Source organism: Lepidochelys kempii, chromosome 1 (genome assembly GCF_965140265.1).
Source record: "Lepidochelys kempii isolate rLepKem1 chromosome 1, rLepKem1.hap2, whole genome shotgun sequence".
Taxonomy (NCBI): Eukaryota; Metazoa; Chordata; order Testudines; family Cheloniidae; genus Lepidochelys; species Lepidochelys kempii.
Genome location: NC_133256.1, coordinates 13,074,831 through 13,092,928, shown reverse-complemented (window position 1 = coordinate 13,092,928; position 18,098 = coordinate 13,074,831). Strand labels below are relative to the sequence as shown.

The window sequence follows — 18,098 nt, the reverse complement described above, 5'->3', positions numbered from 1 at the left end:
GGACCTCTCAGGGCCATCTAAAGGTAGGGGCGGGAAAGGAAGATTTGGAGACTGAACAGGCTGGCTACTTCCTGAGTGCCCCCTCATGGCCGGGGGTAGCACTGCAAGCTCTGCCTCAGTTTCCCCTCTTCATAGCCCCTTTAAAACATCACACACTCACTTAGCTTCAGCAACACCCCTCCCCATGGGTAGATTTATTAACCTGACAAACCATTCAGAATAAAAGTTCTCAAGTCCCTGCTCCCTGTCTTCCTGCTGGGGGGGGTCTCCCACACCTTCCCTGCCTGGAGCCTCTTCCCTGAAAACTTAGTCTTGCCTGCTGGCTCCCAGCAGCCAGTGACACTGCTTGTTCCTCCCTGATAATCCCCCTCTCTGCAGCTCCCTGCTGTTCTTCATAGGTAGGGTTACCAGATAGCAACTGTGAAAAAACAGGACAGAGGGTTGGGGGTAATAGGCGCCAATATAAGAAAAAGTCCCAAATAATGGAACTGTCCCTTTAAAAATGGGACAGATGGTCACCCTAGAGAGAAGCAGTTCCACCATACCCAGCTGGTTCTATTCATTAAACACCACACCCCAGCCTGGGTGTGGTAGGAAGGGCTGGCCTCTGGCCTGTAAAGAGGCACGCCACCCTGTTCCAGGGACTTGCTCTTAGATGGTGGGAGAGAACTTGGAGCTCTTGGGGGCCGGACCAAATGCCTGCTGAAATCAATGGAAAGACTCTTGTTGATTTCAGTGGGCCCTTGGTGAGGGCGGGTGGCTTGCCAGGAGGGAGGAAGGGGACTTGCAAATCTAGTAGCTTTGTGAATGTGCTGACCCAGACTTGCCCTTGGTATGACTCTGACTTCAGTGACACAAGTCTCCCTTCTGTCCCTGTTTGTGGAAGGCATTGGACCTTGAGCCCAGAAGTGATGCAAATATTTCATGGCCCTTTACTGGGAATTCTTGCATTCCAAATCAAACTCTGATACTGACTCCTTATGTGACTGTAAAGTGACTCAGCTCCTCAGTGCCTCAGTTTCCCCACTTGGTGATGGATAATTGCCTATTACATGGGGGTCTTGTGAGATTCAATCAGCTACTGTCTGTACAGCATTTTAACAACAGCATTTATGTAGCCGTGCTCAAGTATTATTGTTGACAATATTAATCCTTCCCAGTCCAGAGCTCTGCAGCAGTGACTGTTCCTTGTCCACAGCATAAATATCTCTCTTGCAGCCTCTGCTCCTTCCTTATCACAGAGGGATCCCTAACGTCTACAGTGCCACTGGGCACTCAGATTCAAAGGCATTGTTAGTTTTGATCACTGCACCCAGGAGAAATGTAAAGTACAATGGGCATCAGGAGAGCAATTTCAGAAAAGCTTAAAATGTTATGTCTTAAAAATTAGTATGGCTGCTGTAGTCCAGCAGCATGCAGGGGAGATCCAGTAGCCCTTTGCAATGGGGACTCTTAAAAACTCTTTGGTCTAGTGTTTAGAGCCAGATGCGGCTCTGCTGGAATGGGGCTCAAGGAGACTGGCTGCTCTCCAAAGCAGAGATTGTCTTTTTATTCTTGTTTATACCAGGCCTAGCACAATGGGGCCCTGATCCCTGGCTAGGGCCCCTAGATATTACTGAAGTGCAAATAATAAGTAATTCTCTTACCACTTTAGTCGTGTTGATAGGACTTAACGAGGAGTGGAGGTTGGTCTGTTAAAGAATTGTTGGGAAAAATGATACAAGCTCACAGGAAAGTGTCCAGTAGTTAGAGCAGGGGACTGTAAATTGAGACTTGAAGAACTTATTTTTGGATCTACTTCTGGCTCGCTGATGACTACAGGTTAGTCCCGCTGTACTTCATTATCCCCATTTCACAGATAAGCAAGAACTGCAGATTTCCTATCGCATTGTGCTCTGAAGGCTTCATACAGCCTTGTAAAATTGTCACTTTTTTGAAGCAGCCCAGGCAACCCATCCCCCTCCCTTGTTGCTGTCATGATGATGATAATGAAAAAACAAATGAGATTTCACTTGCCTACAAAATATTACTCAACCCTGACACATGTGCAAATAACACTCTGCAAAGCTGGCTGGCTTAATTAACTAATGTACACGAATGACAAGTGCCGGCACCTAGCCGAGCAACAGTGGGGCATCTGGAAGGAAGCAACCATTAAAATAAGGGTTGGTGGAGTAGGGGGAGGGGGGAATTGGGGGACTTCATTCCCTGGAAAATGCTGGAATGCCAGATGGTGTCCTGCATTCTGGAATATTTTAAAAACACTGAAAAAAACCAAATGTGCCTACAAACCCATAAAGTGCCTCTCTGGCACTCACGTGCAAGTCTGGACGAGGGGCAGCTTGGTAGGATAGCCGGCTGTATTCTGTTGCTGTAGGAATAGCAAGGCCCCCGAACCCCAAACACCTGCACGTATTTGCCATCAGCTGCCTGCAGACTCATTCTAAGGCTGCTCGGAGGAAAATGAGCGGTACTGGCTGGGATCTGTCGTCTCCATGGGCTGCACCTCCTTAAGGATGCACTGACTCGGGAAAGTATGGACTGTGCTCTAAACCCTGTGCTAAAGTGCTTTGCTGAGTTGAGGCCTAAAAGATGAGGATGGCCACAGGCTGCATCTTGTAACTCCAGGACTGCACGGATTATTTAAAAGCAGACGTCCCAAATGAAGCAGGTGTTACACAAGCATCCATCTTTTTCCCCCACTGGCTCCAAATCAAAACCCATCAGTGAGTTCTGGCCAAACAGAGACTCTGGGTTGTCTTCTGCCCACCCCTAATCTCTGCACCGATTTATTCTTATTACTTGCAGCGCTGCACTTCCCTTTCACTTCCCTCACAGGAAGCAGCAGCAGCGGTGTGCATGTCCTTGGCACTTAAGAAGTGCACTAAATACATGCTCTTGCAGAGCAATATTCCTTGTAGACCCAAAGCAGGGCTGCTCACCATTGCTGTCAGAGGGGTGTGGTATCTGAATGCCAGTAGCCAACGTCCATGTATGACAGGCTCATGTATAGCAGAACACACTTCCACCATTGTTGCCCAAGGGTATCCCCAGTTCTTTTAATAACTCAGGGTATCTTTCATTCAAAGACACTGGAGATCAAGTTTCACTTCCCCCATGAAGCCTTAGAAGGATGGCAGCCCCACTACACCCATTCTGTACCTTCTCTATATCCCTGTCCTGAAGACTTCTCTGCTGGTCCCTTTGTCCCTTCTCTGCTGACTCTTCTCTCCCTGCGCCCCCTTCATCCACTCCCAACTCTGTGCTGCCTTTCATGCCACCCTATTCACAACAACCACAAAATGCTAGGTATCTAACCAGCTGAACATGAGCTCCCAGTGTGACTCTGTGGCCAACAGGCCAATGCAATCCTTGGATATATAACCAGGGGAATCGCAAGTTAGGGAGGTCATAAGGGCACTGGGAATCCTGTGTCCAGTTCTGGTGTCCACAGTTCAAGAAGGATGTTGATAAATGGGAGAGGGTTCAGAGAAGGGCCACAAGAACGATTAAAGGATTGCAAACCGTATCTTTATAGTGATTCATTTATCAAAGAGAAGGTTAAGGGGTGACTTGATCAGCCTGTAAGTACCTAAAGGGGGAACAAAAACTTGGCGGTAGAGGGCTCTTCAGTCTAGCAGACAATGGTGTAACGAGAACCAGTGGCTGGAAGCTGATGCTAGACAACCTCCGACTAGAAATAAGGGGCAGTTTTTGAACAGTGAAGGTCGTTAACCACTGGAACAGCTTGCCAAGGGTTGTGGCGGATTCTCCGTCACTGGCAACGTTTTTTAAAATTCAATATTGGATGTCTTTCTAAAAGGTAGATTCTAATTCAGGGAAGTCCTTTGGCCAGGAGATCCGATTCGATGATCACACTGGTCCCTTTTGGCTTTGGAATCTATGGAAAACGCCTTCCTGGTTAACGTTTGCCCCATGGCCCTCCCTCTCTGAGCTCCTGACAGCCCACCTGTTTGAAGTGTTCTGCCTGTAGGATCCTCACCGGGTCAATCTTCTCTATTGTACTTAGCAGTAGTATCTGTCTGCCTCCCAGGCTAACAGGCTGGCATGGCGAGGCCTGTAGTAGTGGACTTCTGGAGGCTCTGGCTTTGGTTCTTAAGAGCATTGATTGGGGGGTTTTGTCAGCTTCTCCCCCGCACCCAAGCAGCTCTTGAAGAGGCAGGTCTTGTGACCTGACCTAAAGATTCTCAGACTCCAGCCTAGTTTGGTCTCACTCCATGGCAGGATCCCTGACTCTCCATAATACGTTGCTTTGTACACAGGCGCCAACTTTCCTTGGCACCAGTGGGTGCTCACCCCTCCCCTGGCCCAGCCCCTGGCCCAGCCCTGACTCCGCCCCCTCCCTGCCCCTATTGGATCCCTCCCCAAATCCCCGTCTCGGCCCTGCCTCTTCCCCGAGCGCGCCACATTCCTCCTCCTCTTCCCCCCTCCCTCCCAGCGCTTGCTGCGTGAAACAGCTGTTTCGCAGCACAAGCGCTGGGAGGGAGCAGGGAGAAGCAGGACTCGGCGGCACACTCGGGGGGAGGTGGAGGTGAGCTGGGGTGGGGCAGGGAGCTGCCGGTGGGTGCAGAGCACCCACTAATTTTTCCCCATGGGTGCTCCAGCCCCGGATCACCCACAGAGTCAGCGCCTATGGCTTTGTACTGCACAGCTTATGCCTGGAAACTGCAAGCACTTTGAAGCCAGCCCTCTCATGGGTTCTGCACATGCGCCTTGTGTCATGTGCACTCAGGGTGCTGTATAGCCAACAGTAAAACAAAGCGCCAGTTAGGATTTAAAATGTACACCCGGCCCTGCAGCTGGGGGCTACAGTCTCGACTTCAAGCCAGTTAATTTCCAGCCAGCTACTTGTCTGTAAATTGCTCTAAGAACAGGACCTAGGAGCCGGGAACTCTTGAGTTTAAGTCCAATCTCAGCTCCTGACTGGCTGTGTAACTTCACTTAGTGTCCCTGGTTCTTCAGCTTCCTTAAAAGTGCTCAGATACCACAGAGGGTGCAGGACAAGAATCTAAACACACATGGATGGAAAATGGGGAGACTATTTCCCTACCTCCCAAGGTGTAGTGAAACTGAAGAGGTAGGCATCTAAAGCCAGATTTATTTTGGTCTGTGGGTCTGAAAATGCTGGCTAAACAACTATTACAAGGTCAAGCACCAGGTCTCCTACCCTCTGCCCTAATCTCTAGCCCACCCTTCCCTCCAGGCGGTGAAAGACAAAGCAGTAAAATCTAGTGCTGACTTATTAGGTCCAGTGCTAGGATCCCTTGGCCCCTCTTCAGGGCTGTAAGAGCCTGATCTAATGCCCATGGAACAAAATGGGAGTTCCTTCCCATAAACTTCAGTGGGAACTGGATTAGACCCTACCTTTGGTTGCACTTACAGTGGCGGGGAAATAGTCCCTCATGTATCTCCAGATGACGCTGTTCCTGATGCAGTGAATTCGTCGCCCACCTTTGCTTGGCTTGTCCCAGTCCAGAAGCCACCATGTTGCATACAGGACGCTGACCAGCCACAAACGAGTGAAGAAGAGGCCGATGAAGAGAACTATGCAGCACTGTGCTGAGATAAAAACAGGGCAATCAATGGGCAAACCAGGCTCGGCTGGGGTCAAGAGGTGAAAGAACTTACTCAGAAATATCATGGCTTCCAAGGCGCCTCTGACTGCCATTGTTGCCTTCTTGAGGACACCTCAGTCAGATCTCCGGCCTCTACCCATCACATTTTGCAGGGCAGAGTTCTGGGATTCCTTCCCTGTAGACTAGGGATTTAGCTGCTATCCACTGTGATCCCATTAGAAGGCCTGACTTTATGGCAGCACCTGCAATTCTGGTAGGGCCAATGACAGAGTTCACCAGTGACTTGCTAGCATTTGTAAGGCAAGATACTACTTATTCAGATCAAAAGCATTACAGAAAGAACATACCTTAAAAACAAAAAACCGCCTGTCTGCATGCTCACTAGACAATACCCATCTGCCACATGGAGCCCCTGGCAGGTTTCAATGTCCTCACTTCTCAGTCGTTGCTTGCTAGGCTTCGCCAACCAGGTCAAACCAGTCTATGCAATTTCCCCCAGGCAGGGAGGGTTCTCCAGCCTGGTTTCCAGACTAAGGATTTGTATTAATTTCTCTGTCCCCCAAGTGACTTTTAGTTCATGCAGGAATCTCTTACAGCTCCCCCATGGAGCTAGAATACAACCCCTAGCCCACAGATATACGTACATTTATGAAGTTGATATAATAGCCTTTGAATATTCCATGTGTCCCTAACAGCTGCCACTCCCCTACAGTCTGTCTGCATGTGGAAGGGGGCTGCCCTTAATAAAGCTGACTGCCACCTCCCTCATGACACTGAACATGAAACCAGGCCCACAGGCCACATGGCTGCCAACCATCTGGGGGGTGGGCGGGACACAGGGACTGTGAGGATCAGGGGAGATGCTCTGAAAGGTGCATAGAGAGAGTGAGGGGGATCAGGAGGCAGATTTAAGGGGTGCAGGGGCATACTGGGGGCAGGAGGGAGGGGAGTGGAAGGGGGGTTGCAGAGGACTGGGAGGGAGGGGCGGCAAGGGGAGTGGAAGGGGGAGTTTGAGAGGAGGGGGGAGGGGAGTGGAAGTGGTGGTGGTGAGGGGACTGGGAAGGGGGGTTGGAGAGGGAGGGTGGTGAGGGGAGTGGGAAGGGGGGTTAGAGAGGAGGGAGAGGGAGGGTGGTGAAGGGAGTGGAAGGGGGGGTTCGAGGGGGGAGGGAGGTGAGGGGAGTGGAAGGGGGGTTTGAGAGGAGGGGTGCTGAGGTGAGTGGGAAGGGGGGTTGAGAGGAGTGGGAAGGGGAGTGGAAGGGTGGGCTCCAAAGGAGGGGGAGGGAGACACGGGGAGTGGAAGGGGGGCTCAGAGGAGGAGTGGGCAAGGGGAGTGGATGGGGGGGTTCGAGAGGAGGGAGAGGGAGGGGTGGTGAAGGGAGTGGAAGGGGGGATTCGAGGGGGGAGGGAGGTGAGGGGAGTGGAAGGGGGGTTCGAGAGGAGGGAGAGGGAGTGGTGGGGAGGGGAGTGGATGGAGGGGTTCAAGAGGAGGGGGAGTGAGGAGAGGGTGAGGGGAGTGGAAGGGGGGTTCGAGAGGAGGGGGAGTGAGGAGAGGGTGAGGGGAGTGGAAGCGGGGGTTCGAGAGGAGGGGGAGTGAGGAGAGGGTGAGGGGAGTGGAAGGGGGGTTCGAGAGGAGGGGGAGTGAGGAGTGGGTGAGGGGAGTGGAAGAGGGGCTTCGAGAGGAGGGGGAGTGAGGAGAGGGTGAGGGGAGTGGAAGGGGGGTTCGAGAGGAGGGGGAGTGAGGAGTGGGTGAGGGGAGTGGAAGGGGGGTTCGAGAGGAGGGGGAGTGAGGAGAGGGTGAGGGGAGTGAAAGCGGGGGTTCGAGAGGAGGGGGAGTGAGGAGAGGGTGAGGGGAGTAGAAGGGGGGTTCGAGAGGAGGGAGAGGGAGTGGTGGGGAGGGGAGTGGATGGAGGGGTTCAAGAGGAGGGGGAGAGAGGAGTGGGTGAGGGGAGTGGAAGGAGGGTTCGAGAGGAGGGGGAGTGAGGAGAGGGTGAGGGGAGTGGAAGGGGGGTTCGAGAGGAGGGGGAGTGAGGAGAGGGTGAGGGGAGTGGAAGCGGGGCTTCGAGAGGAGGGGGAGTGAGGAGAGGGTGAGGGGAGTGGAAGGGGGGTTCGAGAGGAGGGGGAGTGAGGAGTGGGTGAGGGGAGTGGAAGGGGGGTTCGAGAGGAGGGGGAGTGAGGAGAGGGTGAGGGGAGTGGAAGGGGGGTTCGAGAGGAGGGGGAGTGAGGAGAGGGTGAGGGGAGTGGAAGCGGGGGTTCGAGAGGAGGGGGAGTGAGGAGAGGGTGAGGGGAGTGGAAGCGGGGGTTCGAGAGGAGGGGGAGTGAGGAGAGGGTGAGGGGAGTGGAAGGGGGGGTTCGAGAGGAGGGGGAGTGAGGAGAGGGTGAGGGGAGTGGAAGGGGGGTTCGAGAGGAGGGGGAGTGAGGAGAGGGTGAGGGGAGTGGAAGGGGGGTTCGAGAGGAGGGGGAGTGAGGAGAGGGTGAGGGGAGTGGAAGGGGGGTTCGAGAGGAGGGGGAGTGAGGAGAGGGTGAGGGGAGTGGAAGGGGGGTTCGAGAGGAGGGGGAGTGAGGAGAGGGTGAGGGGAGTGGAAGGGGGGTTCGAGAGGAGGGGGAGTGAGGAGAGGGTGAGGGGAGTGGAAGCGGGGGTTTGAGAGGAGGGGGAGTGAGGAGAGGGTGAGGGGAGTGGATGTGGTTTCGAGAGGAGGGGGAGTGAGGAGTGGGTGAAGGGAGTGGAAGAGGGGGTTCGAGAGGAGGGGGAGTGAGGAGTGGGTGAGGGGAGTGGAAGGGGGGTTCGAGAGGAGGGGGAGTGAGGAGAGGGTGAGGGGAGTGGAAGGGGGGTTCGAGAGGAGGGGGAGTGAGGAGAGGGTGAGGGGAGTGGAAGCGGGGGTTTGAGAGGAGGGGGAGTGAGGAGATGGTGAGGGGAGTGGATGTGGTTTCGAGAGGAGGGGGAGTGAGGAGTGGGTGAAGGGAGTGGAAGAGGGGGTTCGAGAGGAGGGGGAGTGAGGAGAGGGTGAGGGGAGTGGAAGGGGGTTTCGAGAGGAGGGGGAGTGAGGAGAGGGTGAGGGGAGTGGAAGGGGGGGTTCGAGAGGAGGGGGAGTGAGGAGAGGGTGAGGGGAGTGGAAGCGGGGGTTCGAGAGGAGGGGGAGTGAGGAGAGGGTGAGGGGAGTGGAAGGGGGGTTCGAGAGGAGGGGGAGTGAGGAGAGGGTGAGGGGAGTGGAAGGGGGGTTCGAGAGGAGGGGGAGTGAGGAGAGGGTGAGGGGAGTGGAAGGAGGGTTCGAGAGGAGGGGGAGTGAGGAGAGGGTGAGGGGAGTGGAAGGGGGGTTCGAGAGGAGGGGGAGTGAGGAGAGGGTGAGGGGAGTGGAAGGGGGGTTCGAGAGGAGGGGGAGTGAGGAGAGGGTGAGGGGAGTGGAAGGGGGGTTCGAGAGGAGGGGGAGTGAGGAGAGGGTGAGGGGAGTGGAAGCGGGGTTCGAGAGGAGGGGGAGTGAGGAGAGGGTGAGGGTGAGGGGAGTGGAAGGGGGGTTCGAGAGGAGGGGGAGTGAGGAGAGGGTGAGGGGAGTGGAAGGGGGGTTCGAGAGGAGGGGGAGTGAGGAGAGGGTGAGGGGAGTGGAAGGGGGGTTCGAGAGGAGGGGGAGTGAGGAGAGGGTGAGGGGAGTGGAAGGGGGGTTCGAGAGGAGGGGGAGTGAGGAGAGGGTGAGGGGAGTGGAAGGGGGGTTCGAGAGGAGGGGGAGTGAGGAGAGGGTGAGGGGAGTGGAAGGGGGGTTCGAGAGGAGGGGGAGTGAGGAGAGGGTGAGGGGAGTGGAAGGGGGGTTCGAGAGGAGGGGGAGTGAGGAGAGGGTGAGGGGAGTGGAAGGGGGGTTCGAGAGGAGGGGGAGTGAGGAGAGGGTGAGGGGAGTGGAAGGGGGGTTCGAGAGGAGGGGGAGTGAGGAGAGGGTGAGGGGAGTGGAAGGGGGGTTCGAGAGGAGGGGGAGTGAGGAGAGGGTGAGGGGAGTGGAAGGGGGGTTCGAGAGGAGGGGGAGTGAGGAGAGGGTGAGGGGAGTGGAAGGGGGGGTTCCAGAGGACAAGAAGGGAGGACAGTTGTAATGAAACCCTAAACTGTGTTATACTTTTCACCCACTAGGTGGTGCTGAGTGTAAAATACCTTATTTAAGCTCACCTCAGCCAACAGCCTTACCTGGCTGCGCATTAAGGGATCTTTTGAGGAACACATCTGGTGCGTATAAGCAAGCTCTGTAGCTAGTCTGTATCTGGTACAGAATATGTGACAGCATACCCGTGGGGGAGGGAGCAGGGGGTGGCAGGCTGGAGCGGGGGGGTGTTCAGGGGGAGTCAGGGACGGGGGTTCTGGACTCGGGGAGGCAGGGTGAAGGCTGGGGTCGGGGGGAGGGTCTTGGGCAAAAGAGTCGGGGGATGGGGTGGGGCGGCCTGGGAAGTGTAAAAGGCTAAGCCAGTCCCATATTGTCTTTGCTGTGATACTCCATGAATGATACTCATGTTAAAAGAACTTTAAATTAATGTCTAGCTCATCAGCCCTAAAAAGTAACACATTTATCTGTGAATAATAATGCATTAATTTAGGTCAGTGGTTCTAAACCGATTGACCATCCAGCCCTTCTCTGACCAAAGGAAATACACCAGGAGGGGGGCAAGTCAGACAGGAAGAGGAAAGGGATTTTAGGGGTGAGACAAGACTAAGCAGAGTCTCCATCCAAGCAGCCAGGGAGAGGTGGCACTTTTGTGTGCATTAAAGGTTGATTTTTTTTTTCAACCTGCAATTATCACGCACGCACCGGCAGAGGAATAGCGGGGGAGTTAAAAAGTCAAAAGACATACACACAAACCCCACAATTTGATGCCAGTCTCATGTCTTTTGATCTCTTGAGGTTGGCAATGCTGACAATTACTGTCACAAGTAATGCTCTGTAGCTATTGGACGCTGACCCTAAGTAATCTACCACCATTATCAGATGGGCTAGGCCCAAAATTTAGTCTTTATTTTGCTTCCGCAAAACTAGATTGGCCCAAGACCTTCTGCACCACTTAATCCCCTGCATTGCCCTCCCAGAAGTGGGCAGGTGCCAATGGCCCTATTTCATGGGCAGTCACCCCTTATGATGGCTTCCACTGGGCCAGCATGGAGGGGGCTGTTGGGTGGGCAGGGCCTCTGAATCCACTTGTGCTGATCAAGTGGCCTTACCCCGCCCACAGCTGCTACAGAGAGTACAGTGGCTATTCTGGGTCATAGGCTGGAGTACCGGTTGTAGCCCACAGGTTGCTTGCTACCTTCGATCCCCTACATGACTGTATCTGGGGCAGGGGTGGGGAAGGAGGGTTGTGTGAGAGTGGAATTTGGGTGTGACTGGGAGGGGGAGTCAATGTGTAAAACCTTTCTAGGATTTTTTTTTAAAAAAAACAACCAACATTGTTCTACACTGTGCAGCCCAAACACAACACTCGCTTTTCCTGCTCTCCTGCAGGAGGACAAACTACCGAGCTGTTGAGCTTCAGAGCAAAGCTCAAGAAGTCAACAGACAATAAAAATAACGTGCTATCATCAGCATATATAAAGTTCTGCCAGAAAATCCAAATTGTGGTCCTGTGCATATCTAGTCATGCGACCAGTCACTGGGCCCAGGCACATAGGTAAGGACCCAGTAAGGGTGTGATTGATAACATAAGAACTTCTTCAAAGTTTATGCTGCTGCAGGCTCCTGTGTACTGTGTAACAGGCTTCCACTGAAATTGTGGTGTATGTGGATGGATCTTATGCCCTGAATACTAGATCTTCACCCTTATAGCAGTTGGCTGGCAGTAATTGCCATCTTGAGTTCATTTCAGATGCATCTTGCTAGAGGAGACACATACAGTGCTCTCTTGACATCACTGTAGCTCGTTCTTGTTTGGTTTTTCTTAACCAGGAGACGTCTGCACTGCTCTGCGGTTCTCTTTTTTTGCGTGCACAAAATGCAGTCGTATCTTCAGGCAAAATGACTGCAAAGCCTTGTAGACACTGACAAACAGCTCTGCAGTTGTAAGCACAGGTGCTACCAATTAAATAAGCTCTAGTGTAGACCTAGCATAAGCATTTTAGCAGCCCCATGTTATCTAACTCTGCATAGAGCTGAAATAGGACTATGCAATTTCCTAGAGCAGATGCTGCAGGCTGGAGTGTATCCATCTAAACTGAATACAGTGGCCTCCAGCAGACAAGATGCCTAGGCACACAGAAATGCAGTACACAAAAAAATAAATAGACCAGACCATTGCAGAGCTACAGATGCTCCACAGAATTCAATGGGAATCTCATGTAATAATCCAGGGTAGAATGAGCCAGGACCTTTCAACCTGACAATCATGTTGAAATTAAATATTACAAATGACCTTTCACAACTCATGTGCATGGACTGCTTATAACACGTTGTGAAAACAGCACCCAAAGCTAAATTAGGCGCTGGGGGACAAGATGATGTACAAAAGCCCCATATCGACATTAAATTGGCCATGCTCTTAATACACTTCTGAGCCATGCAAACAAGCTGGCTGCAAAATTGCATAATATCTAATTACCTTTTTATCTTATTGCGTACAGCCCAAAGTACATATTACAAGGAGGCAGTGGTCTTCCTGGCCAGAAGTAGTTGCTGGTCAGTAAAGTTAGATTTATTCTTGCAGTTATGTCTCATGATGATTAATGCCTGTTATTTAGACTCAGGTGGTTGTCTTTTTTGTTAATAGATTATTTGGGCAGAATAGGTGCCGTACCCCACCAGACTCCACCCTAGCTTACTAGTGCATGTGCTTGTAAAACATGCCGCAGTGAACTCGCGTTTCCCATACAGCAGTTCTGTCCGAGTCTAGAGCCTAGCCCTTAAAGGTGCCCAGGCTGCAGTGCCTGTAACTCTTTTGGGTTAGATCATGCTGCCCATAACAGGGCACTGCCCCAGATGGGGAAGCGGGGAGCACAGAGGCATAATTCCTCCTGGGGCTCTATTTTTTGCTTGTGTGTGTACACATCATGGAGCCATGACTCTGCCCACTCTGCCCCCCTGAGCATTTAGGTGACCACGCAAAAGGGATCCATATTCTTCCCTTGCCTGTGGGACCAGGTTAGGGTTAGACACAATCTAGCCCTTGGCATTTACTGTTGTGCAGAATTCAAGAGGCCAGGGCTTTCATTCCTGCCCTAGAATCTAAGATCCTGTCGTTAGACATTAGGCTGCCAAGTTATAAGTGTTCTGGCCTCAGCCCTGATGCCTAGTGGTTACTGTGTAACACTGCTGTATTGGATTCCTAGGTGTAATTTCCCTGGTGCTGTCTAGGATGCTGTCCTCCTGGGTCTCACTGCTGAGTGTGTTATCTTAGTGGTTACTGCTCTGCTCTGCCATGTAGGAGACATGATTATGGTCTTTAGGGCTGGGGCTCCTGCTGCCTAGTGGTTATTCTTTGTAGTGGATTCCCTCAGAATTCAGCTGGTTCCTTTTGAACCTCTTGAAACATCAACAATGGCTTTTTATGGCTTTAAATAACCTATTCGAGGAGTGAAAGCAACAAAGGTGAGAGACTCTTATGTCTATGTCAAAGGAGGGCTCATGTCCCAGCAAAACTAGCTGCCCAGATGCCAACGGATCCTGAAATTTTAGTATCTGTCCATTTAGTCTTTAACTTGGAAGAACGGTGGCTTATGAATGGAGGCTCTTCAGATTCTGAAAGTGACATCGGTGTCCACTGGGGCTGACTCTCTGGCACTACTGCGTGAACTAAAGGAAGGTCTCTCAGCAGCATAGGGCCTAAGACAACATTTAGTAGCTCTAATCCCATCCAGTAGGGGGTGATGCACCAACACACCAGATAGCACATCACACACTAATTATCATAAGCATTTATAAGGTGCCAGATTGAAAAGCCCATTATGAAATATTTGTTCTCCTGGTTGGTACTTATAGGGTGTACTCAAGTAACCTCCTAACCTTCTCTTTGTTAAACAAAATACATAGGCTTAAGTAGATCCATCACTATAAGGCACATTTTCTAAGTCTTTAAGCATCTCGTGATTCTTCTCTACACCCTCTCCAATTTTTCAACATCCTTCTTGAATTGTGGGCACCAGAATTGACACAGTGTTCCAACAGCAGTCACACCAGTGCCAAATACAGTGCCTCTCTATACCTACTCAAGGTTCCCCTGTTTCTGGATCCCAGGATCACATTAGCTCTTTTGGTTACAGCATCATGAGGGGCTCATGTTCAGCTGATTATCCACCAGGGCCCCCAAAACTTTTTCAGAGTCACTGCTTCCCGGATAGAGTCCCCTATTGTGTAAGTATGGCCTACAGTCTTTGTATCCACTCACATTTAGCTGTATTAAAATGAATGTCTTTTGCTTGTGGCAGTTTACCAAGCGATGCAGATCGCTCTGCATCAGTGCCCTGTCCTCTTCATCATTTACCACTTCCCCCAAGTTTTGCGTCATAGAATAAGTGCCAGGACGCATTGGGGGGATCCACATGATGCAGATGCCCCTGTGTCCAGGCGCAGAACCGCCATTGCCATGGCACTGGAGCAGAGGCAGGCTGAAAGGGGCAGAGGGGTAAATGAGAATGGAGCTGGGTTCTGCTGATTCTGGAGCCCTGCAAAACTCCAGGCAGATGAGGCACATGCTAGGGCAGCCCTTGAGGCTGTAAGCGTCCGATGGGAGAGGTGCAAACTGTTTTTTCACACGCTCCCCCCACAAGCTTTGTGCCTCCCAAGCTTTTTCTGCTTCTGAAGCAAGCAGGACCTCAATGTTCATCACACACACTCTCTCTCTCTCTCTCTCACGTGCCTCTCTTTCTCTTTTTCCAGGACCCAACCTCGGCCTCGTGGAGATGCAGATCATGTCTGCCTGTTGAAAAAGAAACTGCAGCAGACTCTACCCCCAGAGCTGGCCCAGCCCCTGGGATCTGGCTGTGCCATTCATGTGCTGAGCTATCCAGCACCCCTCTTGAGAAAGAATGGTTCCTCTTACTTCCCAGCTGCCCCATTCTCCTTGCATTGGTTCATTTGCATAACCATAGCAACAGCTACCAGAGGAGGTAAAGCTGAATGGCTGATTTCTGGCTCTCCAGCTAAAGGTCTGTGCAAATGCCTGGCACAGATTGACTGTACCTTGGAGAGTCCTTATCTCAGGGCCGAACCTTGAACCTTTCTAGGCCAGAGATTAGCAGCCAGGGACCAAACTCTGCTCATTTAGAGCCTGATCTTGTGAGTTTGGGTGGTACCCTGTAAGGCACACAGCACCTTACAGGGTAATGTCCTTGTATAGAACTCATCAAAAAATTTCTGGCTGAATATTTTTCCATCAGAAAATGCTGGCTTGTCAAAACTGATGTGTTCCTGCGGAAAGTTCTGATGTCAACAACGTTCTGTTTGGGGGGAATGGGAGGGAGTGAAACTGTCGGCATTTCAGCCATGTTGAACGGTTCCCTTCTGACACTTTTTTGGAACACCTTGGTTTTTGTATGGGATGCTTGTGTGCGTGTATGTGCATGTACATTTATATATAGAATATGAGCTATGAAGTGACAATCTAAAGAAAACATTTTTGTTTGAGCCCCAAACCAACTTCTTTTTCAACTATTTGATTCCCCGCCCTCTTGCCCCCCAGAAATTTCAGTTTGGAACAATAACAAACTTCAGCATTTCTCTCAGAATTGAAACTCTGAGTTTTGACCAGGTCGATCCTTACAACCGTGTGATCCAGAAGTAACCCCTTGGAAGTCAAGGGAGCTCATTCTGTTCACTTGTCGGGTCTAAACCACCATAACTCTATTGATTTCAGCAGGGTCGCTCTTGATTTACATCAGCGTGAAATAAGAGCAAAACTTGTTCCTGTCACTGATTAGAGAACTCCACTTGTACTTAAAGTGCAACTTGGCTACCAATGTGCTGTTAAAACCCTCAAATATACCACGTCTTACAGAGGGAACTTCAAGTGCTTTACAATCATTGAGCTATTTAGCTCAGTTGGAGGAAGGTTGCCCATCATTTTATAAATGGGGGAGAGGGACTTTCCTGAACAGAACCTAGACATACTGGGTCCAGTGGAGCTGTATTCTGTGCAGAACCTGGAGGGGGAAAGGGAACTGTACACCTCCCTTGCATTCCTGGGATCCCCCAGGCTACAATAGACATTAAACCAGCACTTGGCAAATTAGAGCAGGTGCAAGGCAATAGAGCGATTGCCCAGCCGTGCTCTGACATGCATTGAAACGCCACACATGCTGGGATGGTGTAGGGCTGGCCTGGTCAGCTCTGCACCACCTAAGCATTCCTCAGAGATGCAAGGGAAAGGGGAAGGATTAATTGTCCAGTTAGGGTGGCTTTAGGGGCTGTTGGTGCGCCTGGTACAATATAAAGGGGCCGATGCTATGGATCACACAGCATTGAGTCCAAACGTAGCCATGCCAGAGGGTTAACAACAAAACGAAACCTCAGCCTTTGCTTTCCTTGCAGGTCTGGATTCCCTGCAAGACCCCAGTTCTCTGCCCAAAGAACCTCTGCTGTGCCTCTTTGTATCCAGGGCACAGTTACATTGCATCTGCCACAATAAGTTAGCCACTTCCCGTAGTCACTGAGATATAGAGAGGTTAAATGGCTTGGCCAGTGGGACAGTGGTCCAGTTTATTCCTATTCTTGTGGCTGAACCTAGAGGCCAGATCTTGAACTGCTATAAAGCAACAGACCTTACACCAGCTGAGAATCTGGCCCCACATCTCCTGACTCCCACACCCACGTTCTGTCCATTGAACAATACTGCCTTAATAGAACAGCAAGTCTCTCCCTCTCATTTTCATTATTATTTAATTTAATCTGTTAGCTGCATGATAATAGGTTTTCTGAGCTTCTGAACTTTTGAATGAGTTCCTTGCCCAAGCTGGGTTTCCTCGGAAACTGCCTTTTTTTTTTGTTTTGTTTATCTAAACAAAGAACTCTGCTGCTCAGTGCAGGCAGACCAGCTTCTACATCCTTCGGCCATAATGCATTTTTGTAGACGCTCCTATGACTAACTTGAATCCAGGCATTGTGATCATCAGGGTTGCATTTTTATGAGTAACACCGAGCACGTGTGTAATTAGACAAGCAAAAAGGCAAGCCTAAGGAGGTGAAAGGATAACTAATTTAGAGGCCAGCTCTGAATAAGAAGTGGGAGTGGGGCTGGGCAGAGTGGCTCAGAGATGCAGACTACACCAAGTCTCTGTTCTTAGCTTGCAGGGTTTTTTTTAAAGAAATCCCTAAATAAGGCAAAGCCACAGAAAGGGAGCGCTCAGTAGATCCTGGGACTATGCTGTTTGGGTGGTGATAACAGAAACAAGGCAGAGTGCAGCGGCAAATGCAATTTACAGGCTGCAGGACAGACTTTTCCTAACACACCCGTATCTGGGCACAGTATCGAAATTAAGAGCAACGTCATTTGTGTCCAAAGAAAGGACTTAACTTTCCACTCCTCTTCGTTATTATTAAACATATTCTGAGATGTACTATCCTGCTTTCCTAACCTACAGAATGTTTAGATTCTGGTAAGGGAGAGATGTGGGGGCGTCCGCAGCTTCCCTGTGCACAAATGTATTGCTGCTCGCGCTGTAAGGAGGCAGCATCGTGCAGTGGCTACCTGATAGGCGTTGGTGGGCTTGGGCTCTGTTCCCAGCTCTGCCATTGTATTGATGTGAGAGGTTAATTTCTGTGCCTCAGTTTCCTCATCTGTAATGTGGGTCACAGGCTCTTTCTTCCTCTGTAAGGTGCTGGGATAGCACTTTTCTCTAGAGAGACATTAAAATAAATCTTACCTAGTCCCAGGAAACTGAAGACCCACTGAACTACTGAAGCAGTCTGAAGCCTTCTCTTTAAAGGAATAGAGAGAGGAGCAAATTCAACCTTCATCTTGGACCAAGTGTGTGATTCAAAAGGCACAGGACTTTCTTCAAGTGGGAAAAGCAGAGAGCAAAGTCTTTTGCATGTATTTACACCGTTTTACAGTACAGCAAGTTGTGCAACATACAGTAAGTACAGAGGTTGGTAATCTTGTGATCAGCAAGCCCAGCCCATTTCAGGAAGCGTGAGTAGAAGAATGTTCTCTGGGAGTAGACAGGGACTGTAAATCAAAGCCCTCAACAAATAAACAAACAAAAACCAGACAGTCACTTAGGGTTTCACAATCTTACCTCCTACTCACCATCCTTGAAATAGGCTCTCTTTAGGACCCTGATCTGACCTTTTATTCATGTGTGTCCCTATTTCCGGGGGAGGGCGGGAGGGGGAAGGAGTTTCTTGTTTCTTTCCTCCAGCTGCTTGAAGTACTCAGCTGTGCATCTGCTTCTAGGAAGGGACTTGGTCTCTGGAGCATTCACACACACACACATGCACACAATTGAGACATGGCCACGGAGAGACACTTTTCTTTCTCCCCATACAACGCTCCATGACAACTGTAAATTAGAATTGTTTTTGGTTTTCTTTTCTCTTATTATAGAAGGGACAA

General features: G+C 50.9%; 1 protein-coding gene across 2 annotated transcripts in view; it reads right to left on the bottom strand.

Annotated features, from left to right (window-relative positions):
- MOGAT2 (monoacylglycerol O-acyltransferase 2) overlaps positions 1-17,534 on the bottom strand; it is a 49,747-nt gene extending 32,213 nt beyond the window's left edge. The window contains exons 1-3 of one of the 2 annotated variants that reach the window (XM_073335032.1): positions 17,407-17,490; positions 5,650-5,847; positions 5,402-5,580 (exon numbers count right to left, since the gene is read on the bottom strand). In XM_073335032.1, the coding sequence (XP_073191133.1) occupies positions 5,402-5,580; positions 5,650-5,689 (219 nt within the window). In that variant the 5' untranslated portion in view covers positions 5,690-5,847; positions 17,407-17,490. Of the gene's footprint in view, positions 1-5,401; positions 5,581-5,649; positions 5,848-17,406 lie in introns of both variants that reach the window. The other variant, XM_073335025.1, reaches the window with a different exon arrangement.
- Between the last annotated feature and the right edge of the window lie 564 nt (positions 17,535-18,098).